The sequence below is a fragment of the Macaca fascicularis genome, chromosome 6, assembly GCF_037993035.2.
Source record: "Macaca fascicularis isolate 582-1 chromosome 6, T2T-MFA8v1.1".
NCBI lineage: Eukaryota > Metazoa > Chordata > Mammalia > Primates > Cercopithecidae > Macaca > Macaca fascicularis.
This window is the reverse complement of record NC_088380.1, coordinates 139,560,470-139,573,818: the sequence shown is the minus strand read 5'-3', so window position 1 is coordinate 139,573,818 and position 13,349 is coordinate 139,560,470. Positions and strand designations below refer to the sequence as shown.

Genomic DNA, 13,349 nt, shown 5'->3' with positions numbered 1-13,349 from the left:
GTCAAGGCGGGCAGATCACTCGAGGCCAGGAGTTCGAGACCAGCCTGGCCAACACGGCGAAACTACGTCTCTCTAAAAATACAAAAATTAGCCACGTGTACGTGCATCATCACAACACTGCACTCCAACCTAGGTGACAAAGCGAGACTCTGTCTCAAAAAATAAATACTGGATCACTTCCCACCGCACCTAGATAAAAATCCTTATTATTATTTACAAGGCTCTGCCTAATTCCTCAGATTCATCTCACAGCATTCTCTCAAGCAGCTGCAAGAGTCGTGGCTGCTCTTCAATATATCAAGCATGCAGCTCTTGCTGCTCAGGTCTTTCCCACTTGCTGTTCCTTCTGCCTGCAACAACACTTCCTCAAATCTACTGTGACCTCCAAGGTAAAATCCTACTCATCCTCAGGTCACAAATGGTATTTCTTTCAAAGCACCTCCTATCCAACTTATTTTTGAGACACAGTCTCGCTCTGTCACCCAGGTTGGAGTGCAGTGCATGATCTCGGCTCACTGCAACCTCTGCCTACCAGGTTCAAGCGATTCTCCTGCCTCACCCTTCAGAGTACCTGGGACCAAAGGTGCCGGCCACCACACCTGGCTAATTTTTGTATTTTTAGAAGAGACAGGGTTCCACCATGTTGGCCAAGCTGGTTGCGAACTCCTGACCTCAAGCGATCCTCCTACCTCAGCCTCCCAGAGTGCTGGGATTATAGTCATAAGCTATCATGCCAGATCCTTCCATCCAATTTAAATTAGACCAGCTTATTCTATACTCTCACTGTATTCTGTACTTTTCCACCTTGCCCTTTACCACATTAATTACTATATATTTTTGTTTAGCATTTGGTTTAATCCACCAGCCATGTCCATAATAACATGATCTTATTTGTTCACGACAGTACCTCCAGTCCTTAGAAAAATGGCTACCACATCAGAGGCACTCAACATCTGATAAAATGAAGGAAGCCTAAATTGGGTGGAAAATCAAGGGTCTCTTCTGGATGAGACTCCACTGGCTCCTCAAAAACCTAATCCAGATTGTTACATCGACAATCTGAAAACGAGGTACTTCCACCATAGCAAACCCTCTAAGAATTGCATCTCATTTCCAATCTCACATTAAAACAAACCCACAACACGCAGTCTTTTTGTATGTATGAGCTCCGAATCCCTTCCTCCATAACCGCTACCAAAAAAATAAAAATAAATCAACCTTCCTGCTACCATTTTCTATTTAGCCCAAGACTCCAACACAGAGTAATCAAAGTGAATCAAAGTCATACAGTTCAGAAATTACTTGAAATGTATGGCATGCCTGTATGTCAATGAAAACTAGGAAAGAAAATATAAAGAAAACATGTAAGGAAAATTAAAGTATTTAAATGGAATTTTCTTATCACAATTTCATGGTGTATGGGGTCATACATCAATGTCTTTGAGGCAAATTTTTTATTTGAAACAACTCAGTTTCAAATACAATTCATGGTATAATTGTTGCAGCTACTGTCTTTCTAAAAGAAAAACAGAAGCACGGGATAATAATCTAAAAGAAAGGATAGGAACACAGTTCTTCCCAATACTTGGGATTCTCTTCCTGTGCCTCCTTTGGAGCTAAAGTGTGTTCAATCACAGGGCAGGAAAGGACCAAGCCACTAAATACATTAACTCAGCGCTTTAGCCTTTTCAGTTCCATGGGGGAGACATTTTACAGACCCAAGAAAACACGGATCCAAAGATATTCTCAAATAAATACTAAATTGCTTAAAAACAAACTTTAATGCTTAAAAAAAGAGCACGATACACTTCCCTGGAGATACAAGTTAGACTACCTATTGTTAAAAAGTACAAATAGGGAAAATAGACTGCTAAAGGGCACAGGGCTTTTGGGGGGAGTGATGAAAATGTTCTAAAATTGATTACAGTAATGGTTGCATTGTTTTGTGACTACACTGAAAATGATCACTTCAACTGGGTAAATTGTATAGTATATGAATTAAACCTTAATAAAACTGTGCCGAGTGCAGTGGCTCACTCCTGTAATCCCAGCACTTTGTAAGGCCAAGCTAGGCGGATCACTTGAGATCAAGAGTTCAAGCCCACTCTGGCCAACATGGTGAAACTCCGTCTCTACTAAAAAAGACAAAAACTAGCCAGGCGTGGTGGTGCACACCTGTAATCCCAGCTACTTGGGACGCTGAGGCAGGACAATCGCTTGAACCCAGGAGGCAGAGGCTGCAGTGAGCCGAGATTACGCCACTGCACTCCAGCGTAGGGAGCAGCGAGACTCCTTTTCAAAAAAAAAAAAAAAAAAAAAAAAAAGACAAGACACCTTAATAGAGCTGCTAACAAGACTAAACTCAGCAAAGGGCCAGCAAACTACAGTTTTGGTTTCTGGGATGAGTTTTCAGGGGAAGCACCTGGGTTAGGAGGTGGGGAGGGTGCAGAAATTTGACAATCAGAAGGGAAATGTGAGACTTCTGAACAATCTAGTTTGGCTGAAAACTGCTGAAGAAATGTGACAAAAATTCAGGGTGAAAATAATGGACCTTAAAATTGAGTCCCTGGGGCCGGGCACCGTGGCTCACTCCTATAATCCTAGCACTTTGGGAGGCCGAGGCAGGAGGATCACTTGAGGTCAGGAGTTCAAGACCAGCCTGGGCAACTCAACGAAACCCTGTCTCTACTAAAAATACAAAATTTAGCCGGGCTTGGTGGCACGAGCCTGTAATTCCAGCTCCTCAGGAGGCTGAGGGAGGAGAATCGCATGAACCCCAGAGGCCGAGGTTGTAGTGAGCCGAGATCATGCCACTGCACTCCAGCCTGGGCGACAGAGCGAGACTCCACCTCAATCAATCAATCAGTAACAACTGAGCCCCTGAACAGGGCGCGGCAGTTCATGCCTGTAATCCCAGCACTCCGGAAGGCCGAGGCTGGAGGACTGGTTGAGTCCAGGAATTCGAGACCAGCCTGAGTGAACATAGTGAAACCCCATTTCTACTAAAAATGCAGAAAATTAGCCTAGCATGGTGGCACAGGCCTGCAATGCCAGCTACTCAGGAGGCTGAGGTGGGAGAATCACCTGAGCCAGGAGCCAGGGAGGTCGAGGCTGCAGTGAACCAAGATCGCACCACTGCACTCCAGCCTGTAGCCAGAATAAGACTCTGCCTCAAAAAAAAAAAAAAAGAATTGAGACCCTGAATGGAAAATACAGAACTTCTTACAAGGTTTTGTCTAAGAACATGACAATGGATTAAAATGTATCTACATGTATTCGAAAGGCAGACTCTTTTACTGTAACCAATGAATGACCTGAGTGACTCACCATTTTTTAGAGCTATGTCTGTGCTGGTCCCAAAACTTACTATGGGTTCTAGAAGTCAACGAGGGCCCTTGAGCCACTAACAATAGTGGCCAACACGCTGGTTAGAATGCATTATCAGGAAAGTGCAACCCTATTGAGGGGTTAACGCGCACAAAACAGAGGATGACCCAATATAGTACAATACCCCGAAATAATGTGGAAAACAAAAGCGACTGTAAAGTTACCGTAAGAGCACCGGTTTTATTAAATTCCTATCCGTGCCACCCCAATCTCAAGATCCCGAGTCCATCCGGAATCCGAGCCTGAGGCTGCTCCAGCTCGCTCTCTTCCGGGCGCTGCCCCGCCCCCACTCACGTGGGACGCTGACCGCTCCACGGTCTCGAGGCTGGCAAGCCCCAGAACCCGTTCAATTCAACTATTATTAAGCGCCTGCTGTGTGCAAAGTTCTGAGCTCTCTGTTGGACTCACAAGACTCAGTACGACCTGGGCCTGGTCTCTGCCCTCCAGAAAAGAACCGCGATCCGTTTACATCCTACGCCTGCAGTCCTTCCAGTTCCTATCCGTGCCCTCCGCTGGTCCGCGTACCGGCCAGAAGCCTTCCTTAGGCCGGCTGGTCACCGGGGAAAAGGCCTCGCGCTTAGCACACACCCACGCTCATAGTGGGTCGCGGCCCCTAGTGTCCTAGTACCCAGTGGGGGTCCCTGACCCACCGGGACCTCGGCTTGGAACGGAGAAGACTCCTCAGCCCGCGTTCCCCAAGCAGCGAGGGTCCCAGACTGGAACAAGCATTAGCTCCTCACCCCAGTGCACGCGGCCGGCCCGGCCCACACTTACGGCGTGCAGCGGTCGCTATACTCATTAGCGATAGTCTCGATGCCGCCGGCGCGGGCCACAGCGACGTAGCAGCTCTGGAAGCCCAGGTCTATGCCCACCACCGACATGGCGCTGGCTACTGCTCGGGCTCGGGCCCGGGTCCGGCCACCGAGACAGGACACGGACCCCGGCGGGGCTAGCGCGTGGAAAGCAGGCCTCTTGGGCCGAGGCTACTGAGGGGCGTGCGGCGTCCACGCGAGCGCCTAGGTCCTTCCAGTGGGGACTGCAACCGAGACCGCTCCTCAGGCCGGCTCCGGCTCAGTGGCCGCAGAGGAGGCGCCGGTAGCGGGGGCGGAGAAGATCTCGAAAGATCTCGTTGCGACGAGAGCTGAGCCGCAGCACGAGAACTACGAAAGAACGGAATGTTCTCGCGATATCCCGGCTCAAACGCTTTTCCCCTTCAGGTCCCGTCCCCCGTACGTATGAATACGTCACGTCCTGGCTCGAGAACCTGGGAAAGGACTGGGTGGCTAAAAGATGGCTGGGAGGTGCAATTGGCCAACCGAGCCTGCGCGTGGAACCCGCGGCGCTGCACAGCTGCATGGAAATGTGGAGGACCTCCCTTTCCCGTAGAAAGTAGGCGAGCCGACTTGAGGGACTATACTGAGGAAGCGCTGCGGCCTACTTCCGCCGTTTTTTTTTTTTACTCTCAAAGACACTTCCGGTAGTGGGGTGTCTTGCATTCCATCTTGTCGGGCGCCTGGAATGAGACGCGAGCTGTTCTGCAGATCCCACAGGGTGCTTTCTGTTCTTATCCCCGGTAGGGGAGAAGGCCGCCGTTGGAACGCGGCCCTTATGTCCTGTTCTGTCAAGAGTCTAAGATCACACCCTCACCAGCGGAGGGAAGGAGCCCACTCCCAGCCACACCACCTTGTTTTCTTTCGCTCAGCCTTGTCGCGCCGTTCTCTAAGCCACTCGTGTCCTTAGATCAGATTGAGGGGCCCGCAGGATTTAAGCCTTTAATCCCCAGCACATTCCAAGAACCTGCCCTGTGGTAGGCCCTAACCTGGATGCAAGGAACATAGGCAAGTGATACGCTGCCTGGCCTGAAAGGTCCGCTCAGACCTTTATATGAAGCTAATAAATCTTAAGCTTCAGGACCCTTCGCTTGCATGGCCTCCTGGGAGAACAGGTAGTTGCTGAGAGTTGTGGAGAGGTTCCTCATAAGAGGAGTGTGGTGAGGGAGGGGACTGGGTAGGGGTAATCCCAGGAGGGGTTTAGATTGTAACTAGTTCAGGTTCGGTCCATCTTTCCTCTTCGGTTTTACAGTGGCTTCCGTGGGATCGACAATTTCTTGTTCATAGAGTTTCGGGTGTTTTTCTCCAGTCCTGTTACTGTAGACTGTAGAAAGCATGGGCCCCAGGGATTAGGAAGCAAATCTATGTAAGCATTTCTAATAAGTTACCCAGAGAGATCTAAGAAGGAGGATCTGAATCTCCAAGTCTCTAGTAATGTGTTGGGATTTGTCATTTTAATTATTTGTTTTGTTTAGGGCCCCCCAATGGTATATAAGTTTCACTTCTACAAAACCAGGATCATCCCCATCATGAGGGTGGCTAAACAAGTAAAGGTGACCCCAGTACAGAACGGCAAGTGCTATATGCACAGAATGGTGGAGACTAGGACAACTTCCCAGAAAAGGAAAAGGCTGTGTTCAAGTTTGAAAAACTAGCAATAGAGATCATAGTTTAAGGACTAAAAAGAAGTTCTCTGTTGCTGGAGGGTACACCATGAGTTGAAGGTCTCAAGGCTAGAGTACCTGCCCTTCAGCCATTTTAAAAGTGAATGAGCAAAGAAGAAATTACATTGCCCTGGTATGCCCTTCCCTTTAAATACCTGCATTTCCTGCCACCTCAGGAGGTACTTCACTTTATAGGAGCAACCCCAAACCCGGGTTGATTACCATTAAAACTTGCAAATGGCCACACATTTCTCACATTTTGCCTAATTAAAACCTGTGTTTACTTCAAAGACAAGTACCAGGTGCTACCTGTAAAAGGGTACTGGGAGTAAAAAGAGTGGAGGCAGCAAGGAGCAGCCTTTGGAAAAACAAGAGCAGGGACATATTTGTACGTTGTATACCCGTGTTCATAGTAGCTTATTCACAGCAGCTAAAAGGAGGAAACAACCCACATGTCCATTGACAGATTAATTAGTTTTCTAAATTTAGTGTATACACGCAACAGTACATTATACAGCCTTGAAAAGACAAAGGAATGAAAGTCTGATAAATGCTACAGCATTAATGAACCTTGAAAATATGCTAAGTGAAAAGTCAAATCAAAAATATTTTTTTTAAATTTTTTTAATTTTATATTCAGAATTTAATATGATTCCACTTGTATCAGGCACCTACAATAGACAACTACATAAAGAGAGGAAAGCGGTTTCACGTAGAGTGAAATGGAGAGTTTAAGGGATACACAGTTTCAGTTTGGGAAGATGAGAAAGTTCTGGAGATAGATGCTGGTGGTAGTTGCATAACAATGTGCATGATCAGTGACACTGATTTGTACATTTAAAAATGATGAAAATGGTAAATTTTATGTATATTTTAATCATAATTTTTTAAAGTTTTTTTAAGTTAGGTTGACCTTGACCTTTCTTCCTCTGTCTGTTTTTCTCCTACCTAGGGGCAGTATCAGTAATACCAAGGACACTGTTGACCTTAATTATGACACAGTCCTGTCTCCATCTGTTTATCTCAATTGTTAATCACTGAGCAAACAGCCCGAGCTGCCTATGCTAAATTGTCCAGTGGACCTAAAGATCACTGTCTGTGTTACTGCCTGTTTCTGCCTTCCGTCTATTGGAAGACCTCCCTAGGTCTTAGCTAAATTGATGAAAAGTACACCCCTATCTTATTGTGTTCCAACTTCATACCTCAACTACCTTGTTTGCCTTGGTTCTGCTTTCAGTTTAAAATACCACCAGCCCTATCAATCTTTTTAATGATTTGTCCTTCTCAAAATAAAACATAACTACCATCAGTCACAGAGAGTACTCATCCTGCTATAAATAGTTTCCTGGATCATCAAACTTATAGCTCAAGAGATTATTCTGGGATATTTAAATAAATGAAGTCAGGAAAAGGTTATTTTAGAATCCTGAGGAATCTAAAGTGGCAAGTTTCCAAGAATCACAATTGTGAACCAACAAAGTGTCCAGAATATTTAATGTTGGAGACACTGTGATCGGAGGACAAATTCTTTCCACTTGGCAGAGTATCTTAAGTATTTAAGTATTTTAGAAGCAGGAAGTTGTTAAATGCCACTCTCAAATATGATTAAATTTAGTCCTAAGCAATTCCGGAAGTGTTTGTTTTTAGATATACAGTGTTCATAGGCTGCCCACCAAAAGACAAAAGGTTCTCCATCAACTGGGGACTCATATTTCTCCCTGCCAAGTGTCCAGTGGAATCCTGCCCTACACTCTGGAGCAGTTTCTGCAATTTTTTGCTTCACAAGGAAACTACTTCCTCAGGTAATGGTGATTTTCTGACCTCCCTGATCTTAAAGTGAGTGGATCAATGCCTATAGTCAAAGCAACAACTCTTTCTTAAACTCTAAAACTCCAATAACTCAATAATGTAATTACCATGTCTCTGGCATTCCTACAGCATATGCTAGCATTATGGCAGACATTTTACTGATTTCAATATCATAATTCCTTTACATAGCAAACCCATCAGGTAGTTGTTATTTTTCCTATTTTATAGAGACCTGATAAGGTTAAGGAACTTGTTCAAGATCACACAACTTTCTCACAACTACACTGCTTCTCAATTTATTTTTCTTTTAGATGATCATGTTCTGTCACCCAGACTGGAGTGCAGTGGCATGGTCATAGCTCACTGCAGCCTGGCCTCAAGCAGTCCTCCCACCTCAGCCTCCTTAGTAACTGGGACTACAGGCATGTGCTGCCACATGCAGCTCATTTTTTTATTTTTTTGTAAAAACGAGGATCTTGTAGCCAGGTGCAGTGGCTCACGCCTGTAATCCCAGCACTTTGGGAGGCTGAGGCGGGTGGATCACCTGAAGTTGGGAGTTCAAGACCATCCTGGCCAACATGGTGAAACCTCTTCTCTACTAAAAATACAAAAATTAGCTGGGCCTGATGTCACGCATTTGTAATCCCAGCTACTCGGGAGGCAGGGGCAGGAGAACCGCTTGAGCCTGGGAGGTGGAGGTTGCAGAGGTTGCAGTGAGCTGAAATGGTACCACAGCACTCCAACCTCGGCGAGAGAAAGAGACTCCGTCTTAAAGAGAGAGAGGGAGAGAAAAGAAAGAAAGGGAAGGGGAAGGGAAGGAGGGAGGGAGGAAGGAAGGGAGAAAGAAGAAAGAAAAGAGGAAAGAGAGAAAGGAAATGAAGGAAAGAAAAGAGAGAAAGAGGCCAGGTGCGGTGGCTTACGCCTCTAATCCCAGCACTTTGGGAGGCTGAAGTGGGCAGATCACAAGGTCAGAAGATCGAGACCATCAGGTAAGTGTTAGCCAGGAGTGGTGGCGGGCGTCTGTGGTCCCGCTACGTGGGAGGCTGAGGCAGGAGAATGGCATGAACCCGGGAGGCAGAGCTTGTGGTGAGCCGAGATCGCACCACTGCACTCCAGCCTGGGCGACAGAGCGAGACTCTGAAGAAAAAAAAAAGGAGGGAAAGAAAGAAAGAAGGAAATGGATGGGGGTCTTGCTACATTGCTCAGACAGGTCTTGAATTCCTGGCCTCAAGCAGTTCTTCCACCTCGGCCTCCCAAACTGTGTTTCACAGGACAGCGTTTGTTCTAGGAGATATCGATAGGTTAATATTACCATTTTTAAGGTTCCGAGAAGTCCTGTGGAAAACCTCTTTAACTTTGTGTAATCATAAATAAAAATATAAATATAAGAAATACTGGGAGCTCGGGGGCAGTGGCTCACGCCTGTAATCCCAGCACTTTGCGGGTCCAAGGCGGGCAGATCATGAGGTCAGGAGTTCAAGACCAGCCTGACCAATATAGTGAAGCCCCTTCTCTACCAGAAATACAAAAATTTGTCAGACGCAGTGGCACATGCGTATAGCCCCAGCAACTCAGGAGGCAGAGGGAGGAGAATCACTTGAACCTGGGGAGATTGCAGTGAGCTGAGATCGCACCACTGCACTCCAGCCCGAACCACAGAGCAAGACTCCATCTCACAAAAAAAAAAAAAAAAAAAAACTACCAGATTAATGGCTGGGCACAGTGGCTCACACCTGTAATCCCAGCACTTTGGGAGGCGGAGGAGGGTAGATCAGGAGGTCAAGAGATCAAGACCATCCTGGCCAACATGGTGAAACCCCATCTCTAGTAAGAATACAAAAATTAGCTGGGCGTCACAGTGTGCGCCTGTAGTCCCAGCTGCTCTGGAGGCTGAGGCAGAAGAATTGCTTGCACCTGGGAGGCAGAGGCTGCAGTGAGCCGAGATCGCGCCACTGCTCTCCAGCCTAGGCAACAGAACAAGACGACTTCTCAAACAAAAAAAAAAAGAAAAAGAAAGAAATACCAGGTTAAAAATACTGGGAGAACATAGTTTAGTCTTCTGCTTTTTTTACTCAAGCATTTTTCTTTTTTTTTTTTTTTTCAGATGGAGTCTCACTCTGTTGCCCAGGCTGGAGTGCAGTGGCGAGAACTCTGCTCACTGCAACCTCCACCTCCTGGGTTCAAGCGATTCTCCTGCCTCAGCCTTCCAGGTAGCTGGGATTATAGGTGCCCACCACCACACCCAGCTAATGTTTGTTTGTTTGTTTTGAGATGGAGTTTCACTCTTGCTGCCCAGGCTGGAGTGCAATGGCACAATCTCAGCTCACCACAACCTCCACCTCCCAGGTTCAAGTGATTCTCCTGCCTCAGCCTCCCGAGTAGCTGGGATTAGAGGCATGCGCCAACACGCCTGACTAATTTTGTATTTTTAATAGAGACAGGGTTTCTCTTGTTGGTCAGGCTAGTCTCAAACTCCTGACCTGAGGTGATCCACCCACCTCGGCCTCCCAAAGTGCTGGGATTACAGACGTGAGCCACCACACCTGGCCAATTTTTGTATTTTTAGTAGAGACAGGGTTTCACTATTTGGCCAGGCTAGACTCGAACTCCTGACCTCAAGTGATCCACCCACCTTGGCCTTCCAAAGTGCTGGGATTACAGGCCTGAGCCACCTCGCCCAGCCACTCAAGCATTTTTCTAAGCATAATGCTTTTTTTTTTTGACACAGGGTCTCACTTTGTTGCCCAGGCTGGAGCGCAATGGCTTAATCATGGTACACTGCAACTTCAACCTCCCGGGCTCAGGCCGTCCTCCTGCCCCAGGCTCCTAGGTAGTTCAGGCCACAGTGCATGCCACCACACCCAGCTAATTTTTTAATTATTTGTATATATAGGGTCTCTCTTTGTCACCCAGACTGGACTCGAACTCCTGTGCTCAAGTGATCTTCCCACCTTGGCCTCCCAAAGTGCTGGAATTACAGGCGTGAGCCACCATGCCAGGCCCATAATGCTCTTGATACAAAAACTACCATCACAGTCCACTTCTCTTTTTTTTTTTTTTTTTTAAGATGCAGTCTCAGTGTTGCCAGGCTGGAGTGCAGTGGTGCAATCTCGGCTCACTGCAACCTCTGACTCCCTGGTTCAAGTGATTCTCCTGCCTCAGCCTCCTGAGTAGCTGGGATTACAGGCACGTGCTACCACGCCCAGCTAATTTTTGTATTTTTAGTAGAGACGGGGTTTCACCATGTTGGCCAGGATTGACCTCACGAGGTTGACCTCGTGATCCGCCTGCCTCAGCCTCCCAAAGTGCTGGGATTACAGGCATGAGCCATCGCTCCCGGCCTCACAGTTCACTTCTAACTCCAAATTGGCTAAAATCCCAGGGTCTTTACTCCACTCTGGCTATCAAACTGTCTGCTTATATAACAGCACTATGATCTAATCGAGCGGCCTTTTCTCTTAAGCCCTATTTTTTTTTGTCCTTATTCAGGTTGGTTCACTTAATGTATGTGGCTTGCAGTGTCATTAATAGTCCCAGCCCTTTCCCTCTGTAACTTTTAAATGCTGTGGGAACTCTGCACAGATTTCTCTGGGCCACATAAGCTGACATTATTCTGAAATGTTAACCCTTTCATCTAGGACCCTTGATCATCAGTGATTTTCCTGACATGACTCACATTTTCACTGGCTCCAACACTCCTCACCTAGCCCCAGACTAGGTCTTTTTCCACCTCTAGCAGCTAATGTTCCAACTCCACCCCCAAGTCCTGCCTACTGGCCTAGTATGCTGATGCCCAACATGATTCCCTGCTTAGCTCTGCTCTGGCCTGGCCTGTCCCTGTCCTATCACTGAGTATATAGGCCCCTACAGGGAACTATACTGCAGTAACAGCAGCTGCCATCTCATACCTGCAACTTACGAAACTTTTTTTTTTTTTTTTTTAAGAGTCTCACTCTGTTGCCCAGGCTTGAGTGCAATGGCACGATCTCAGCTTACTGCAACCTCCGCCTCCTGGGTTCAAGCGATTCTCCTGCCTCAGCCTCCCAGGTAGCTGGGACTATAAGCGCTCACCACCACACCCAGCTAATTTGTTTGGTTTTTGTTTTTTGGTTTTTTTTATTATTTTTTGAGACAGAGTCTTGCTCTGTCGCTCAGGCTGTTGCGCCCAGTGGCGCGATCTTGGCTCACTGCAAGTTCCGTCTCCCGGCTTCATGCCATTCTCCTGCCTCAGCCTCCCTAGTAGCTGGGACTACAGGTGCCTGCCACCACGCCGGGCAAATTTTTTGTATTTTTTAGCAGAGACAGGGTTTCACCGTGTTAACCAGGATGGTCTTGATCTCCTGACCTGGTGATCCACCCACCTCGGCCTCCCAAAATGCTGGGATTAAGGCATGAGCCACCGCGCCTGGCCAATTTGTTTGTATTTTTAATAAAAATTGGGTTTCACCATTTTGGCCAGGCTCGTCTCGAACCCCTGACCTCAGGTAATCCACCCACCTCAGCTTCCCAAAGTGCTGGAATTACAGGCGTGAGCCACCTCGGTGAGTGTGAATTTGATAAAGGATCAGTGTGATGGTTAATACTGAGCATCAACTTGATTGAAGGGTGCAATATTGATCCTGAGTGTGTCTGTGAGAGTGTTGCCTAAGAAGATTAATATTCAAGTCAGTGGGATAGGGAATTAGATGGTGGGCAGGCTGGGGATTAGATGGTAGGCACCATCTAATCAGCCACCAGCAAATACGAAGCAAACAAACATGAAGTGAGGAGAGGGGCCTCGCCTCCCAGCCTATATCTTTTTCCCGTGCTGGATGCTTCCTGCCCTCCGACATTGTACTCCAGGTTCCTCAGTTTTGGGACTTGGACTGGCTTTCCTTGCTCCTCAGCTTACAGACAGTCTATTGTGGGACCCTGTGATCATTTAAGTTAATAAACTCTTCTTTATGTATATGAGCGTCCTACCTATACTAAAAAGGTTACTTTCGGCTGGGCGCAGTGGCTCACGCCTGCAATCTCAACACTGTGAGAGGCTGAGGCAGGCAGATTGCCTGAGGTCAGGAGTTCAAGACCAGCCTGGCTAACGTGAAACTCCGTCTCCACTAAAAATACAAAATAATTAGCCAGGCATGGTGGTGCGCACCTGTAGTCCCACCTACTCAGGAGGCTGAGGCAGAGGTTGCAGTGAGCCGACATTGTGCCACTGCACTCCAGCCTGGGCAACAGAGCAAGACTCCATCTCAATAAGTAAGTAAATAAATAAATACATAAATATATAAAATTTAAAAATAACTTTTTGTAGTTTAGAACAGTACCTGAAATATCTCCATTAGGGCTTCTCTCTCATGTTCTTTCCAAGGGCATCCTCTCTCAAAGTAGAATTCCTTTCCAAGGTTAGGAGACAAAGTAACAGTCTGAGATCTCCATGTGAATGAAGACAAATGATAACCACAGAAATGAGAGGAGTTTAGGGAAAAGCATGTAATGCAAGCACAAGAAGGAAGGCTCAAAGGGGCAAAGGCAGACAAACGTTACCCACTTTACCGTTTTGCTGAAGGGGCCGACTATGCACTATCTAATCCAGTTAGAGTAGGCTTTTTTTGGAGAGTGGCAAAAATAATTTAACATTAATAACAGAACCCTTTTAAAGGAATGGAAAGTT

The 13,349-nt window shown here is 46.8% G+C and overlaps 1 protein-coding gene across 4 annotated transcripts in view; it reads right to left on the bottom strand.

Moving 5' to 3' along the window:
* HSPA4 (heat shock protein family A (Hsp70) member 4) overlaps positions 1–4,505 on the bottom strand; it is a 56,835-nt gene extending 52,330 nt beyond the window's left edge. Inside the window, exon 1 of one of the 4 annotated variants that reach the window (XM_045394229.3) lies at positions 3,552–4,505. Coding sequence is in view for 2 of the 4 variants with exons in the window: in XM_005557763.4 (XP_005557820.1) it covers positions 4,162–4,268 (107 nt within the window). In the remaining 2 variants the exon portion in view is untranslated. The remainder of the gene's footprint in view (positions 1–3,551) is intronic. The other 3 variants (XM_045394230.3, XM_015451881.3, XM_005557763.4) reach the window with 3 other exon arrangements.
* Positions 4,506–13,349: the final 8,844 nt, after the last annotated feature.